At 41.1% G+C, this 19,051-nt stretch overlaps 1 protein-coding gene across 1 annotated transcript in view; it reads left to right on the top strand.

Annotated features, from left to right (window-relative positions):
* ANKFN1 (ankyrin repeat and fibronectin type III domain containing 1) overlaps positions 1-17,912 on the top strand; it is a gene marked incomplete at its 3' end in the record, with an annotated part of 415,223 nt that extends 397,311 nt beyond the window's left edge. Inside the window, exons 19-20 of the mRNA XM_080712607.1 lie at positions 1,370-1,583; positions 17,182-17,912. Of these exons, the coding sequence (XP_080568733.1) occupies positions 1,370-1,583; positions 17,182-17,912 (945 nt within the window). The remainder of the gene's footprint in view (positions 1-1,369; positions 1,584-17,181) is intronic.
* Positions 17,913-19,051: the final 1,139 nt, after the last annotated feature.

The raw sequence follows: 19,051 nt of genomic DNA, 5'->3' as shown, positions 1-19,051 counted from the left end.
CTAAGAAGTAATTCTGAAAATAGTATTTAACACTGGGTAGTACCTTATCTTTAAAATCTCTACATCAGAGACCTTAACCTTGCATTTTCTATGCAATGAATACATTCACTTGGAAGCAAAATGACATTAACTTTCTAAATATTCTTGAAAAATAAATCATAAAGTATCCACAGATGCTGTGACCCTAAACATCATCTATTCCAACTCTTCATCTTACAGATGAGTAAAAGGCCTGAAGAAGCTGATGCCTTGCTCAAGGTAGCCAGCGAGGCTAGATGCAGAGCCAACCACAAGCTCCAGGGTCCTATGGGACACTGTGTGATTAACTGCCTCTTCTTAGATATAGAATAACCAGAAAGTTCATGGCCAGTGTCTATCAAGGTCTGGAAAAACATCTTTCATTTACAGAGAGAGAAAAAACAAAAAACATGGAGTGACTTTTATAACAATAAACTTCAGAGAAACCACTATTGTACTTTATAATAAAAATGTTGTTAAGAATCACTTTGGCAATCCAGAAATTAAAATGCTAACAATCTAAAATGGGTTGCTATAAAAATGTAAGAATGCTTAAATTACCTAAGAATAAACTGTTTAAGCTGTTCTTATTAATTTGGAAGCACTTATAAGTAAGTTTAATACATAAAGTTACTTCTTTTCTCTTAATATAGAATGAATTATTCTGAAACACAATCATATCCCTCCCCCACAATATGACAAGTAATATTTCATTATATGCTGAAAGTTAGTAACACTTTATGTGTTAGCAATGTATTCTGCAATATCATAAAGCACTTACAAGTTCATTTCACTTCATCATCATGACCCTATGGAGTAAAAAATGGGAAAATATTTTGTCCATATTTTACAAATAAAACAACTAGGGTTCAAAATTAATAAGGGACTTACTAAAGGTTATTACAGAGCAAATTAGAATGTGGGTTTTTGCCGGGTGTGGTGGTGCACACTTGTAATCCCTGCACTTGGGAGGCAGAGACAGGAGGATCACACAGGTTCAAAGCCAGCCTTGCTGGCTAAAGAGACCAAATAAAAATATAAAATACATCTGGGAGTGTAGCCCAATGTCGAAGGGTTTCCAGGAACCCCAGTACCACCCCCCCCAAAAAAAAAGAATGTGGGTTTTCAACTGTTTCCACTAAAAGACATCACCTATCATGTTTAAAAAAATAGGCAAAACACAAGAAGTCACAAAAGTTATTTCCTGGCTTGGCAAAACTGTTTTGAAAATATTTCATTCTTGCTCAAAACCAATTCTGAGGAAAATAGATTTCCTTGAAGTCTCAGAAAAACTTAATCCTTTTTAATAGTTCCTTGATAATTTAATGTCTTTTACCATTCTCTTCCAAAGCAAATAGATGAAGTCTGGCGTGAAATGAGATGGATCATGGATGCTTTACAGTATGCAAGGTACAAACAACCAACTTCTGGCTTGCTCATCACTAAGCTGATAGACCCTTGGGCCGAGCAGCACCTGAAGAAGATCAACTCTACATCATCACATATAGACTGTCTTCCATCACCATCCCCATCCCCAGAGATGCACAGAAGAAAGGCAGTGAGTGGTAAGCAATTAGCTCAAGTCCTCTGGTTCTGCTACCTGATTTTTGGCCCTCTCTGTACTCATGAGGTTCTTTGTGCTGAGGCACTGGTTCTAGGAAGTGGTAGGAAACACTACTCAGTGGTAATAGTCTAAAATCTTGAGACAAAACCAGAGTAGTGAAAGGGTAGGAAACCAACCGCCCAGTTCTCAACCACACTGCCTAGATCTGAAGCCACAAAGTAAGGATGAGGATCCAGAAATGCAGAATGGGGCCTGTTGCCATGCCATGTGAGAGCCACATCAGCCAAGGGAAACCAGCCAAAAGCCAGAAAGGAAGAACAAGCCCAGCCTTGACAGAGAGAGGCTGACAATAAATGAGGCAGAAAGTAGGTCCTGGCAGAGGTAAGAGTTGAAGGCGAACCTCCCATGCCCATAGCATCAATGTTCTGGGGTGAGAGATGGACGATGGGGAAATCTTTGGCAAAACAGTCTCTTGAAACTGTCCAGTCTCACTGTGGATATGATCAACTTGCATATGAGCTAAAAACAATGCCTTGAAAAGCATCCCTTGGGAATGAAGTATGAGTCTACATGGTACTGTTAGCAAAAACACTAAAACATAAATGTCTACAAAATGCCCTTATGCTTTAAGCAAAGGAAAAGCAAATACAGTATTGTATAATCCTCTCTCAGAGCACATTGAGAATGGTGTCATTTTTCTAATTGATTAAAATATTGGCCATTCAAAGCACCTTCTTGATTCTACAGTTTAAAAGATCTCTAATTGTATAACCTTCGTAGAAAGTTTAAAACACTTCCAGTTTGTGAGCTTGTCCCATAGGGGGCAGCATGGTGTAGCAGAAAGAACTTGGGCTTCAAAATGAGAGGCCTGGATTCAAATCCCAACTTTATTTTACCAGCTGTATGTGGCTGAACAGATTGCCCCATCCGAGTCCCAATTTCTATGTATGTGAAATGGAAATAATAACTATACCTTGAAGAGTTACTTGCGAAAACACGATCTACATGAGAGGTGAATAAACTATGATAGACAATCTATTATAGATAGCCTATTTAATGTTATTGTTCTTGTTATAAAGAACTTTAATAGGAATATGAGCTTTTTCTATAGGCAACTTTATATTAATTCTGTTTTTAAAATTTCAATGTCTAAAAATCAAAACTTAACAAGTTGAAATTGAGACAGCTAATTTACATTACCAAAGGAGTCTGAATAACTATTTCAACTAATGAATTACTTAGTTTCTAGTGTGTATTTTTATGAACATTCACTGGATAAGACTACGAATCAAAAATCATCTCTGCCAGAATCTAGTTTAATGGAAGACATAGATACATTAACAAAAATTTACATGGGGACTATATCTGGGTTAGAGTCTACTGGAGGCATCTTAAACTCTTAAGATCAAAGTGATCTTCCTGGAGAAGGATACAGAATCCAGTACTAAAACAGCAGAGGAGAAAAAAGGAGATCACAGGCAGAGAAACACTGTACAACTATGCTGTAGTTCAAGAAACTACAGGTAGTCTGGCTGAGACTCATGATCTAAAGACACTGTTCTTTTTTTTTTTTTTTTTTTTAATTGGTATTGTGGATTGAACCCAGGGGCATACCACTTCCAAACCCTTTTTATATTTTGTTTTGAAACAAGGTCTTGCTAGGTTGCTGAAAGCCCTACCAAGTTGCTGAGGCTGGTCTCGAACACGTAATCCTCTGGTACTGGGCTAACAAATGCATGCCACCATACTCAGATTTCTCTCCCCTCCCTTTTTTCCCCACTTAAGAAAAAAACTTTGTCTGCCCACCATGTGCAAGACACTCTTCCAAGTAACTAGGATATAATGATAAACCAAGGTCTCTATTCCTATAAAACTTGTGTCTTTAAAGAATGAGAAACAAGCCGGGCGTGGTGGCACACGCTTGTAATCCCTGCGCTTGGGAGGCGGAGACAGGAGGATCGCACAGGTTCGAAGCCAGCCCCGCGCGCTGGCTTAGGAGACCCTGTTTCCAAATAAAAATGTAAAAATAGGTCTGGGAGTGTAGCCCGGAGATAGAAGGGCTTCCAGGAACCCCAGTACCACCAAAAAAAAAAAAAAAAAAAAAGAATGAGAAACAATGAAAATGTAAACAAAAAAGACAGTTTAAGATAGTGAAAATTTCAGTTATAAAACAAAATTGGGCTAGAGGTAGGCAGGGAGATTATGAATTCAGTAGGATCATCAGCAAAGACCTATCTGAGAAGGTATGACATTTGACCCAACCACAGATGAAGAAGGCAGTAATACAAACGTCTGGAGTTGGAAATACTATAGGCAGCAAAGGAGAAAAAGGCCCCCAAGTGAGTGAGGGCTGGAAAAGAGGCCAAAGTGTCTGGAGCATAATGAACAAAGGGTGAGCAGCGAGAGACAAGACAGAGAAGGGACGGCTGCAAGAGGCAGGGTTCTGTAGGCCCTGCTGAGAAGTCTGGAACTTATCTTGTGATAGAAAGCCACTCGAAATTCCAAGCAAGAATTAATATGATCTCAGTTACTCCTTAAGATCAAATCTTGCTATTTGATTCAGTACGACAAACCCAGAGGGGAAATGCTGGAGGTGAAAAACCAGTGAAGAAGTGAGTATAAAGAAGATACCATACATTCTGGTTGAGTCCTCACGATATCACGATGCTTCTGACAAAGAAAAGAAAGAAAGAAAGGAGAAATAAGCTTGGCTGGTTTGGTATGTTGAACTTGAATTAGCTTTGAAATATTCCAAACAAAACGGAACAATCAGGAGAAGACAAAATGTATAGAGTCTAGAGCTCAGAAGAGAGAACTTAAAAACTGTTAACATGAGAAGAATGTTTGACTCTTGGGAATGCTTGAGAATCCCTAGAGAAAATAGGTAAAACTAAGAAAATATGAAAGGATCCCCCATGGAATGGAGCAGCAAAACTTCTTGGACTAAAAATGAACAACCAGTGAAAGATTTTTTTTTAAAAAGTCACAGAAATGAAAGCATGTCAGGCAATGAAAAAGAGGTTAAATAAAACAATTGTAAATTTTGTTGCTTTGATTTTTTTTTTTTTTGCTTTTTTTCAGTACTGGAGAGTGAACCCAGGGGTATTCTACCCCCGAGCTACTATTCTTTATTTTTTGAAACAGGGTCTCACTAAGTTGGAGAACCTCACTAAGTAGCTGGGGTTGACCAAGAACCTGTGATCCTCCTGCCTCAGCCTCCCAAGTACTGGGATTGCAAGCATGTGCCACCATGCCCAGTTTGCATTTTTCAACAAGGAAGTTGTGAAAGGAAAGAGAGAAGCTGAACAGGAGTCAATCAGGGAATAATTGGGAAGTGAAGAACTGGGACCAGTAGGACAAACTTTTTATAATCTTGGCTGTGAAAGAGGGAGGGAAGTAGTTGGAGAAGTATAGAGTTGAAAGGCATTTTAAGGCAGTAAAGATATGCACTGTGACCTTCCACGGTTCATTTTAGTCTGCAAACGGTTCTTCAGTTCTATTTCCACCTTCACAGCTTATCCGCGCTCTCTGTTCACAGAACTTTCCCAGTGTTTCATCTTCTCTTGGCCGCAGAGCCCAAGTGGGCTCCTCCTTGCCTGCATGAGGGTGGCCTCCTCTATGCCACAGAAATGCCAAACTCTCACGTTGGCCTGAGGATGGATTACACACTCCCTGCTGGGAGGATCTGGCCAATTACATTCAGATTTTATTAACTTAAAATGCGAATGATCATCATTCTGTTTCCTAAAATATAACTCTCTCTTGGGCCCATTTATTTCTCTGAAGCCAAGATTCCATGGGCTATGAAACACAAAGACTCAGAGGGCAGAAAATGACAAATGAAGCCCAGTGACAGGGAAGCGCTCCTGAGCGCTGAGGAGACACCGAGTGTCTTATCCCCTCGCAAAAGCAGCAGCATTTCAGAGCAAGGGTGCTGCCCACTGCATGCCGTCTTCTCCAAGAGTGCTTGAAGCGTTTGGAAACCATTTCTGAATGTGGAAAATACCCGAACTAGAGGAACATCCCCCACTGGGTCACTCAAAGGGCAAAGTTTGCAACACAATTCCATTCTGTGTGGGTAGGATCCAACTAACTTCTAAGAAACCTGTGGCAAATGTAGAGCCTATCAAAAACCCAGCCTCTGGTGTAACCCAAGATTCTGTTTTGTTTAGTACCTTGGATTTGTTTGTAAAAATCTCTTGGAGATGGGAAGTCAGGGAGTACAAATTTCTTTAACTTACTTCCCATTACTTACCATTTCAAAACACAAAGTAGAACTCTTCTGAGTCAATTAAAATTAAGCATCTCCCAAGGACCCAAGGGGGAAAGTTGGCTTCTAGAAAAGGCAGCTCAAGGCAGGGGTGGATGATTTGATCCATCACATGGGTATTTTCTCTCCCACTCCTTTTCTGTGGGTACAGTGGTCACAGGCAGCAGCAAATTTTTTCCCAATTCTAATGTTTCTCCTAGTGACACATGGGTGAGGCAAGGGGGGAGGGGGTGATGTTTTCTTCAGATGCATTTGAAAATTATCCTTATCTTCCAAATGTAAATCTTCAGGAGAACTTTTTCTCAGATGATATTAAGAATACTATAGCATAAACCAAAGAGTTCAAATAATCAACAGGAATCTGGAGGTATTACTTCTCTTGAGAAATTAGAAGATAAACCTCTGAATTCTACCTAAGGCCTGATGAGAGTCTGTAAAATTCTTTACTTATTTATATTATTCCCCACACTCCCAGTTCTGCAGATTGAACCTAGGGCCTCGTGCAAGCTAAACAAGCACTCTACCCCAGAGCTGTAACCCCAGCCTAATTTGTGTGTGTGGGGGGGGGGGTACTTGGGATGGAACCCAGGGGCATTCTACCTCCAAGCGACATCCCCAGCCCCATTTTTTTTTTTTTATTCTTTATTTTGAAACAGGGTCTTACTGAATTGCAAAAGGCCTAAGTAGCTGAGGCTGGCCACAAACCCAGATCATCCTGTCTCAGCCTCCCAAATGCTGGGATTACAAATATGCATCACCATGCCTAACCTAAAATTATTTATAATTTACTTAAATCCTACTTGAACAGAGTATATATATATATATATGAATATATATATATATATATATTTTTTTTTTTTTAGTAGTGGTCCTGGGGGTGGAACCCAGGGGCTTTTCTACCTCTGGGCTACACTCCCAGACCTATTTTATACTTTATTTGGAAACAGGGTCTCACTAAGTAGCTAAGGCTGACTTCGAATCTGCGCGATCCTCCTATCTCAGCCTCCCAAACGCGGGGATTACAAGCGTGCACCACCACGCCCAGCTAGAGCAAAAGATATTTAATGAAGCATAAATATGTTTTTATATATGGATAGTGATACGTTAAAATTTTGAATATAGATTTTAGGGCAAATACAGTTTAGTATTCCTTTCTATCCTGACATAACCATTTAAAATCAATTATTCTTTCCTTAAATATCAACCTCCCATAACACCCTCAAAATCCACATCAATTTAGGCCAGGCGTAGTGGCACACGCTTGTAATCCCAGCGCTTGGGAGGCTGAGACAGGAGGATCGCACAGGTTCGAAACCAGCCTCAGCTACTTAGTGAGACCCTGTTTCCAAATAAAAATAGAAAATAGGCCTGGGAGTATAGCCAGAGGTTAAAAAAAAAAAGCCCCTGGGTTCCACCCCTAGTGCCATCAAAAAAAAAAAAAAAATCCACATCAATTTGACCCTGCTGTTGCTGGCCTCACCCACAGAGACCTGGAGTTGCAACATCATTACAATGGCAAAAAAAAAAAAAAGCCATTTTCCTAATCCAGGACATCCAGGACTAATATCATAGGCAGAACTTTTATCAGACAGCTCCCAGGTTAACCAGAGGAGAAACTCAAGGTTCTATCAGTGCTGCCCTTCTCAGCAAGCCCTCTAAGGAAACTGAAGAGCATGACCAGGTTTATGAATAACTGGGCAAGGTGCCTACAGTGGCTAATGGAGCATATGGCTTGGTTCTGGGGATGGAAGCTGCACTTTGCATTCTATTCCAGGAAGGGAGGGAACAGCAGTGGCCTACGTCCTTGGAAACTCTCCTCAGTGCCCTGGCTGGCATCCTGGAGACTTTCCCAGCCTGTTCTGGGAGGGGTATCCCACTCTAAGCAATTGGTTCCACTAAGTCTTCTAATAAATAATACAACCACCATGCAAGTCAAATATTTTGGTTCCCATTAGAGCAGTGTTTCCCACATGTAGGTCCATGAACCAACAAGGTAATATTTACCACTCCATTTTCTAGCCCTTATGCACTTCCTTCTTGGGTTACTATAGTTATAACTAAGTCTTCTCTTGTCTTATCCCCTGTCTCCCATGCTCCTGGGAACTACAGTAAATAAGTAGCACCCTCTACTTACTCTTAAATACAATTAGGAAAAATAGTATTGAATCAGATCATTAACAGAAGACACCATGCAAAAAACTGTTGTTCTCCTTTATTATCCATAGAATTCTCATAGCAAAATTGTCAAATATATTTTAATTATCTTCATATGACTTCTAGTTATTCTCTATTAATGGTGGAAAGGACCTAAACAATACTAATACCTTCTGTTTGTAAGGCATGTAAAGTATCTTTGCAAACTGATTTAATCTTCACAGCACCTATGAAAGATAAGCAATACAATTATTTATATACTACAGGTGAAGAAAGGTTCAGAAAAGCTAACTGAGTTGCTCAAAATCATATACACAGAATGGAGCAAGACAGGATGTCAGCCCAGGTTTGTCCAGTTTTAAGACAATTTTTCTTTCTGTTCCACCTTGGCTGACCAAATATCACTAAAGATAAAGCAAAATGATTTGAAGGACTCTTTTAAGAAATTTCTATGGCATATTAAGTAAATGAGATCATTTCAGCATGCTTTCCTCAATGTTTTTTTTTTTTAATTTGGGTTTTTTTGTTTTTTGTTTTGGGTTTTTTTTGTTGTTGTTTTTTTGTTTTTTGGGTGGTACTGGGGTTTCTGGAAACCCTTCTACCTCCGGGCTACACTTACACTCCCAGGCCTATTTTTATATTTTTATTTGGAAACAGGGTCTCTTAAGCCAGAGAGGCTGGCTCAGAACCTGCACAATCCTCCTATCTCTGCCTCCCAAGCGTGGGGATTACAAGCGTGCGCCACCACGCCCGGCTTCCTCGTTGTTTTTAAGGGACAAACAAATCTCACTACTCTTTATGCTTCCAGATTTCAATATCTGCTTCAACTCCATTTCAACTCAAGGTGCTTTCCAGTGCAAGAGGCTGCGAATTCAAGGATGACTGAGAGATGGTCTAACTGGAAGGATCGTGTGGTCTGATCATGTGTCCACGTTCAGATCAGATAATCTGAAAAATACAAAAGAGTCTACTAATTCTTTCACTTGACTCATTTCTTAGTTCATTCCTTCATTAATTGACTTATCCAACATTTAATATGCAGAGATAAGACATTGTGCATGCTTTCTAGTTCATAGTCCAATGAAGGAGACAAATTTATAAAATGGATAATTTATTTTAAAAGTTCTATGAACCAGGAAACCTGAGAAAATCAGTACAGGCTCTCCCTGAGAAACTGGATCTTAAAACATGATGCTCCAAGGAAATATTAGAATGTTAGCGCCTCTGAAGCATGTCTTTGTACTTCTCAGTCCTCTCCAAATAATATATAGTCTCGACTTGTATACTGAGAAGTAAAAGTGAAAACTGCTTTTCCAAAGTGCTTGACCCGATTATGACAGAAAGACAAAGAAAGTGTCACTGCCTCCTCAATGGCTCTGAGAGTGATAATCATTTTTACTATCAATTCCCCAGTGGATTGGATGGTGGCCCCCAAAAAAGATCACTTCATGTGCTAACCCTCATGACCTGTCATTGTGGCTGATCTATTGGAAAATAGGATCTTTGCAGATATAATCAATCATCTTGAGATGAAGTCACTCTGGATTATCTGGGTGGGCCCTAAATCCAGATTAGTGTCCTTATAAGAAACAAAAGAGAAGATGTCGACACAGAAGAAATCCCATGGGAAGACAGAAAGAGGATGCAGGACGTATCTACAAGCTAAAAAAAGGAAATAAAGCTCTCCCCCTAGAACCTAGAGGAAATGAAGCCCTGCTGACATCCCAATTTTGAACTCAGGCTTCCAGAACCATAAAACAATAAAATTTTTACTTTAAGCCATCCAGTGTTGTTACAGCAGGCACTGGGAAATTAATGTAAGATCTACACCAACATTTTTCTCTAGAGATGTCAAGAAACCCTTACTGGGAACTTAGCTAATATGATTCCATGTGAGTGAGTTAGCTGAACCAGGTCCCAACTCTAAGGAGGCTTCCACGGAAAGTCCATGGGAATGCTCAGGTGGAGGGCAGTATATCAAGTCTTTGGAGTGAGACAGATCTGTATTCGGGTACCTATTCTGCCACTTATCAGCTATCAGGATTGCCATATTTAATAAGCCTAAGCTTTGGTACGTTTATCTACAAAATGGGAATTGCAAGCATTTAAACAAAGCAGTTGGAGCACATAGCATTATGGCTGGCTCATGAGTATGTGCAAACAGCTACATAGACAACACTGACCAGATACATGGAGAAAGAAGTTCAACTAACATTACAAATTCTTTGTGTGGATCTTATTTAAGCCTAGATTAAAATTTTCAGCCAACCTCTCTTCTTTTTCATTGCTAAGACACTTATCCCAGCCATTAAAAAAAAAAAAAAAAATCGTCCCAAGCCTTTAATCCATGTCACTCCTTTTAACCTAAAAGGTTATTTTTGTTTGGATGGGGGTGTTTGTTTATTTGTTTATTTTGCAATACTGGGGATTGAACCCAGGGGCATTCTACCTCTGAGCTACATTCCCAGCCCTATTTTTTATTCTTTATTTTGAAACAGGGTCTAAGTTGCAAAAGGCCTCACAAAATAACCAAGGCTGTCACTGAACCCATGAGCCTCCCAAGTACTGGGATTACAAGCCTAAGCCACCATGCTCAGCATCCTAAACCTTTTTTGATACTCTGTCTTCTTCCCTAACCACATGTTTCTGATGACAGCACTGTCCTTCCATTTTATCTTACTAAGGCCCAATGCCAACACTGGAGCTCACAACCCTGATCTACCCTCCCTGTTGTATTTATCAACCCCATCACTTCCATCTTCAATCATTTCCTCTCCAGGGTTTCTTTCTCCCCACAAGTCCATTTCATCTCCTTGATGTTTGGGGCATCACCTCAAGCTCAACCTGTTACAAATTAAATTTGCCATTCCTTCTACTGCCCAGCCCAAATCTGGGCTGCTGTTTCACTTCTCTGGCTTACTGCTACACCTATTATCCCAAGATACATGGTTTGAAACCTACTAGTAACTTTGAGGCCTATGCACTTTCTTCTTCCAGTTCTCTGGAACATTCTTCACTACAACTTTCACATAACTGGTTCCTTCATATCACTGGAGTCTCTCCTAGACTTCCTTTTCTGGACACCACCTTTTCAAAAGAAACTTCCTCCCAGGTCACTCTCTAGCTAAAATTACTTTTTTCATCGTACTTTGTACTCTGAAATTAATCTATGTGTTGTCAGACATAACTATTATCTAACCTACACTCTTTGAGCTTCTTGAAAGCAGAGACCTTGTCGAACACAAAATGCACACTCCATAAACATCTGGGAACAAATGACTTTCCTCTGCACAATCGCAGCTCTTGCTCAGCCCTGCAGACTGAACAAGAAAAGTATTTAGAGGACATAGCCTACGCCACCACAGCTTCCCAGCTGGTTTCCCTGTTGGCGTTTCCTCATCAAGTGTATCATGTCTTACCTGCTATGACTGTCCTAAATCACAGTTCCCATGTGTCAATCCTACAAAATTTCAATAATTACTCATTGGCTACAAAATTTGGTACAAACTCCTTACCTAGGCATTAAATAATCTCCTCTAGCTCCACCCTAATTTTTTTCAAGTGAAATTCTCTCTTAACAATTTGTCTTGAAATAATTGGCACAGTAGATTGCAAAGAAATGTACAGTAAGTTCCCTTACATTCTTCCCTCAGCAGCCCCCCCAAAATTAACATTTTACACAATTTTTGTACATCAAAAGCAAGAAGCTGGTACAATCATCAGAGCTTTTTGAGATTTCAGCAGTTACACACAGACTCATTTTTGTGCGTGCACATGTGTGCATGAGCTCTTGTGAAGCTTCATGGAATTTTATCACATTTGCCGTCTTGGGTGACTACCACCTAATCAAAATACTCAACTATAGCATCACCATAAAATGTCCTCTATTACTCCTTTATAGCCCTAACCATCCCCCCATGCCTACCCAATGCAATAATAATCTGCTCTTTATCTCTATCATTGTGCTATTTTACGAATGTTACAGATACAGATCCGTTGTTTTTTGGGTTTTTTTCCAGGTTTGGGGATGGAACCCAGGGGCATTCGACCTCCGAGCTACAGCCCCTGCCCTATTTTTAATTCTTTATTTTGAAACCGGGTCTCACTGAGTTGCAGAGGGCCTCACTAAGTAGCTGAGGCTGTCTGCGAACCGCAATCCTCTGGTCTCAGCCACCCGAATGCTGGGATTATAAGCGTGACCATCACGCCCGACTACAGATCTTTTTTTATTGATGAAGAGCCTGCCATGGTATGGATGTACCAGAGTTTAACCACTCGCTCCCTGAATGACATCTGGGTAGTTTTCCAGTTTGAAGCAATCATCAATAAGGTTGTGATAACCATTAATATACAAAGTTCCTATGCAAAAATAAGCCTTAATTTTTCCAAGACAAATAGAGAACATTTGCTGTCACCCTTTTTTCGTAGGCTTGTTTTTCAAAATCCCATTCCTGCTCCCCATGGTGTAGTCAAATGAATGACTCGTGCTATTTCCTCTTCCTCTTTCATTTATAATCCTTATCAATTACATACTTATAATTAAAATCTGCCTTGAATCACTTTTTGAAAGTGAATGAAGAAATATATACAAAAAATAGATGAATGGAAAAAATAAAGGGTGAGGCAGTATTTCATTAATCCTATCCCAATAAAGTGTCATCCCTCTTTTCTGAAAACCTGAATCTTATTTGCTAAGCTTGTCTAATAAAACCTACATTCTACCACAGTTTCATAGATACATCTTTCCTGTGCTTCCATTAAAACAGTAAACTCCCTGGAGACAGATAATCTTATATTTCTTATAAATTTTATACACATCAAACACCAAGTACAATGACTTTATGTTCTGACAAATTTATCATAAATTGAAAACGGTAAGATAAAAATATGTTTAATATACCTAATTTTCTTATGGTTGGTGCTGGGTGATTAAACATAGGGCCTCATGAATGTTAGGCAAGTGTTCTACTTTTGAGCTACATCCCCAGCCTCATCTAATACATTCAATACACCTAGCCTGCCAACATCATGGCTTAGTAGCACAGCACACCACACAGCATCTGCTGTTTACACCGGTGACCATGTGGCAGACTGGGAGCTGTGCTTCCTTGTCACTGCCCCACATCACAAGAGAGAATCTATTCTACTGCTTATCACTACTCTGGGAAAAGATAAAAATTCCAAGTAAGGTTTCTACTGTACACATACTGCTTTTGCATCAGTATAAAGTCAAACTGTAAATGGAAACATCTTTGAGTCAGGAACCATCTGTTCAGAGTTGCTGTTTGAGCAGGAAGTTAAGTAATACCCAATCTTCATTGGTGAATGAATTAAATATCTCTAACCAAGAAACCAGAATGCTACATTTACATTAAAAATATAACTAGTAATATAAATCTATACAGGCTAAGTGCCAAAGCACAACACATGTTACACAAGTACAAAGAAGAAAGAAATCCGTTCTGGGACAGTTGAGGTATGCTTTCTCAAAGAGGCTATTTGAAGAAAACTTTGAACAGATGAGTAGAACTCAAAAATGCAGGAGAGCTGGGCATGGTGGCATACACTTGTAAATCTCAGCATTTGGGAGACTGAGACAGGAGGATGTGGTCCACGGACAGCCTCAGTTACTTAGTGAGGCCCTCTGCAACTCAGTGAGACCCTGTTTCAAAATAAAGAATAAAAAAATAGGCCTGGGGGTGTAGCTCAGAGATAGAATGCCCCTGGGTCCCATCCCCAGTATCTCAAAAAAAAAAAAAAAATGCAGAGGAGGGAGTCATTTATTAGAAGTCATTATATAAGTAATATGTGGGTGGCTAGTATTTCATAGCATGGATAAGCCATAATTGATTTAACTATTCTATTGATGAACATTTACGTTTTTATCAGTTAGGATTAAGTTTGGGTCCAACTTACAAAAAAAAAAATAAAAGTTGCTATAAACACAGGATACTTTCTCTCTCTTGCATGAAAAAAAAAAAAAAAAGCCCAGAGTTAGAAAATTGAGAGTTAGTATGTGGACTCCATGGTTTTTCAAAGACCAAGCTCTATTGATAGCATATAGCTTGTTTTCAAGGTTGCTTCAACATATCTTATTATGGACAACTAGAAAGAAAGAAAAATAAAATGGACTCAGAGCTAAGCCAGCTCTTTTATGCAGCCTTCTGGAAGTTTCATCCAATACTTCCAGTTTTATTTCCGTGGCCAAAACTCAAATATATGGCAATACCTACCTTCCACAGAAGCCAAAAAGAGTACTCATTTTCCTGACTGCTTTGCTGTCCCAGATAAAGGAAAGACTGTGTAGCTACAACAGGACATTGGGTATCAACCAGCTGTGAGAGAGCAAAACTGACATCTTGCCCTGTCAATTATGATTAAGAATGCACATCATCTCCTATAGTCAAGAAAAAAAGCATGAAGACACTTTACATCCTGTTTCTGAATAAACAAACAAGAAAAAAAAGGCATTCCACATGGTTACCATTTATAAAACAGAAGAAATTCTGATACTCCGTAACAAAACAAACTTTAGCCCTAAATTTTGTAATACTCAAAAACATACTAACTATAACCCAGTAATCCTGTGGACTTTTTTTTAATCTAATTACCATTTGTATTTTTAATCAGCCAGTTCTTCTGCATGTGGACTCCCTTGCAGAGCTCTGTAAAAACCTTTTCTTCATGGTTCTGGGCCTCTAGGTCTTCCTTTCACAGCATTCTCAACCGCAAGATGATGTCTAGTTTTTCACTACTATAAATCATGCTGCAGTAACAACTTGTAAATGCCTCAGTGTACACATGGTGACAATTTCTTTAACAGATACCCAAAAAAAGCCTTGCTAGTACAAATTATATGCACGTTTTTAATATATTCTGCCAAACTGCTATCCAAAGAGCTATACCAATTTAACCTTCTCATCACTACATGAGAATCCCTGATTTCATACAAAGGACTAACACATGAGATTATTACTCTTTTATCTCTGCAGATGGATTTTTAAAAATGCCCCATTGTTCCAACTCGATTTTCCTAACTACCTAGGGTTAAACATGATTGTGTTTATTAGCTGTTTGTATTACTTATTCTTCCAAGTGTTTGGTTTTTCTCTTCTGCCCACTTGCCTTGTCTTCTGATTTACAGCTCTTCATATATTCTGGATTTTAATCTTTTGTTACATGTTACTCTTTTCTTTGAATCTACCACTTACCATTTTACTTGTTGATAGTGTCATTGGTTTTACAAAATATTAAAAGTCTTACATAATCAAATTTATCAGTCACTTCTTTTATGTATCCTGGGGTTATATCTTGCATAAAAAGGCCTTCCATGGAATTTTCTTGATGGATTTTATATGTGTTATGAGGTGGGACTTTCTCCAATTATTTACTAATGGAATAGCCTATTGCTTCAACATTATATACTGAACAAGCATTTTACTCCGTTATGAAATGCTATCTTTACCAAATGTTATTAACACAGAGAATGACTATTTAAAGGATGCTATTTTTCTATTCTATACATAGATCCATTTCTACACGAATACTATGACATTTTAATAATCAAATCTCTACTATATGCCTTAATAGCTGGCCAAACAGGCTCCTTTCTATTGTATTTATATTAAAAAAAAAGTTGCCTATTCTCAAAAATTTTCTTTTCCACACAAAAAATTTTAAATTACTAAATTTCATTCAAATATTCTATTGAGATTTTTTTGTTGGGATTGCCTCATATTTATAGACTAGAGCTTACTTGGTTAAGACAACTTCACCTGTTTAAAATTAACATGTACAGTATTCACCAAGTACCTACTAGATGGTGAGTGTTATGGGAAATTCAAAGAATCTTAGTTCTTGCCACACAAAATGTAATATAATCTAAGGGAAAGAAGATATAAACAAATACTGCTTTAAATAGCAAATCTATCTATAAAATGGTAGATAATGGAACTTACTTAGGGAGACCAACAAAATAAATTGATTATATACATAAACACTTTTCCAGTTTTTCCAGTTTTTCAAAAAGAAAATAGATAAGGCCAAAGGAGGAAGGGGAAATTCAAGGCAGAAATTATAAATTTCTATAAGCCAGGCATAGTTGTCCACATTTGTAATCCCAGCATTTGAGAGGCTGAGACAGGAGGCTCACAGTTCGAGGACAGCCTCAGCTACTTAGGCGAGGCCCTTTGGCAACTCAGTGAGACCCTGTTTCAAAATAAAGAATAAAAAATAGGGTTGGGGTGTAGCTTGGAGGTAGAATGTCCCCAGGTTTCATCCCCAGTACTGAAAAAAGTAAATAAACTTCTATAGAATTAAGCTTGTAGCTCACTCATGGTCATTACATTATGCATCTTAAAGCCTATTTCTGCCTTGGGTTTCCTCCACTTTGACCTTTAATTTTTTTAACAACTGGCAGTGTGTTTATGTACATAATATTGTTACGTTCCATTATCATCACCACTTTATAAAGAAACAAAAACTCAGCGAAGTTAAATAACTTTCCCAAGATCAACCCGCAGTCGCAGCTAGGGTGTGAAACCAGATTTCCCAGCTTCAGCTACCAAAGTCTCCTCTCCTTCCTCCCCCCCTTTTAAATTCCTATTTTGTCAAGAGCAAAATTTGTCTCTGAAAAACAGAATAAGGACTGAATGAACTGCATCCAACTTTGCTCTCTATTTTATCCTTCCTAAAGACAAATGCCCAATTGGAAGTCTGTGTGAGAAACGAGGAAATGCTCCTCACCATCGTAGGAGCCGGACCTGTCAGTTCCTCTCTTTCTTTCCCTTAAGCTAAGACCAGAGCCTACTACATAATGTGCGAGGCCTTGTACAAAATCACTAAGAATTGCCAGATCCTGTCCCTAAGTGCAGGGTCCTGGGCCTGCGAAGCAGTCCCCGGCTAAGACGTGTGTGTGTGGGGGGGGGGGGGGGGGATAGTTACTGGGGGTGGAACCCAGGGGCTTTTCTACCTCCGGGCTACGCCCCCGACCTATTTTACACTTTATTTGGAAACAGGGTCTCACTAAGTTGCTGAGAGCCTCACTAAGTAGCTGAGGCTGGCTTCGAACCTGCGCGATCCTCCTGTCTCCGCCTCCCAAGCACGGGGATTACAAGCGTGCACCGCCATGCCCGGCTAAACCTGTCTCTTCTAACACCCGTGTCTGACTTTGCAGAGTCGCAGCCCTGCTCTGATGAGGAAGGCTGCTCGGAAGTCTTCCTCCCCACCGACAGCGACTACGACTCCAGCGACGCCCTGAGCCCCCGAGACCTGGACCTGGTCTACCTCTCCTCCCATGACATCTCCCAGCAGGCCCTCAGCGGCCTCAGCGGCAGCGCCCCCGACGTCCTGCAAGTGCACGACGTGAAGACGCCCTCCAGCCCGGGCCAGGACCCCCCGGGCCCGGACCCCGAGCCCTCGTGCACCGAGGTCCTGCACGGCCTGAGCCTCGGCGGCCTGGGCCCCAAGAACCACGCCAAGATGGCGCCGGGCGCGCGGCCGCCGCTGGGCTTCCTGGGAAAGCGGAAGCCGGGCAAGCACCCGCACTACGGCGGCTTCAGCCGCCACCACCGCTGGCTGCGCATGCACAGCGAGACGCAGTCGCTGTCGCTCTCCGAGGGCGTCTACACGCAGCACCCGGCCGGCCTGGCCCGGGAGCCCGGCGCTGCGCTGGCCCACGCCGCCAGCCTCCCCGAGGAGCACAGGGGCCACCTCCAGGACGCGCGGCCCGCCCGCATCTACGTGGAGCCCTACCCCGGGCCCCTGGCGGGCCAGGACGCGCAGCCCTGGGTCAGCCTGAGCCCGAGCCCCGGAGGCCACGCCGGCCTGCCCAGCCCCGGCGGCCCCGACCCCAGCCCCGAGGGCCCCACCCCTCCAGGGTCCGAAATCCTCAGTAGCATGCTTTAGGGGCCCACGCTGGCTCCACGCTACACCCCGCACTTCCCACCACCCCAGGCCCAGCCTACCCCAGGTCCCCACACATTATCCAATGTTTTGAATGTTACAGATCCAAAGGCTACAGGTTCGGGGCCCTTTTTAGAGTGGAGTCCTGGAGGAGTGGCTATTTCTGCCTAGAAAAGGGCGCGAAGGAGCTCTTATTGACCACGTGGAGCCTAAGACTCAGCGATTCTAACCTGCCACCCCGCTGGTGGATGGCCGAGGTAGGCCAGCCCAAAGACACACCCTCGGCTTGGAAGCTGCTTCTGTAATATGACCCTTGACTTTAGGGCTCTTTTATGGATTTGTGATTAATGAACAGGAGTTCTATAGGTGAAAATAAAATTGGCATAGATCCCCTCTGATCCAAACCTTTGGAGGGGTTTGGAGGAAAGAAGCCTGGGCTGTGTCTCCAAGGCATGGTATCAAATGGATTTGGGGTGGGTGCTGTCAGCTAAGCCAGGTCATGCCAAAGTGCAGGGTTCTCAGAACTCACCAAATCTAATGCATCCTCGGCACTTGTCTGATTAAGAAGGCCTTGAATGGGGGTTTGTGTCCGTTAGTGCTGCATGGAGACCGGCAGAGGACCCTTCTAGCTCCATCTTACAGAGATAGAATAGGACAGGAACAGCCCCTCCCATTTCAGATGTAAAAATGAGCCATAAATTGCTCCAGGGTGCAAACGAGATGGCTCAGTTAATTGAAAGCCTGAATTACTGGGTGGGACGCATAAACAAAAATGTATTTTCTTTACAAACCTAAGCAAAGTAAGCCCATGAGGGATGTGTCTCTGAAAATCATAATGGGCCTGCTCCCGATTCTGAAGTGGCAAAATCATCACTAAATGTGATGGTGCACTGCAGATATGGCCAAAAAGTGACGGACTCCTCATAGCGACACAGAGCATCACACCCTACATCAGCAGTTCGAGGACAGAGTGTCCAGGACCGAGCTGGGGTGGCTGCCTTCCTCTTTCAAACCTACTCAATATTAATTTTGCCCCTAAGATCATATGACCCATTGGCCACAGGGAAAATCTTTCCCCAGAAACCCTGTGGATGGTTTGCTCCAAGAATGTACTACCAACACCTAGAAATTCTGCTGTAGAC

Source organism: Muscardinus avellanarius (assembly GCF_963383645.1).
Source record: "Muscardinus avellanarius genome assembly, chromosome: 16".
Lineage (NCBI taxonomy): Eukaryota > Metazoa > Chordata > Mammalia > Rodentia > Gliridae > Muscardinus > Muscardinus avellanarius.
Note: the sequence above shows the minus strand (reverse complement) of the source record. Positions and strands in the feature narration are given on the sequence as shown.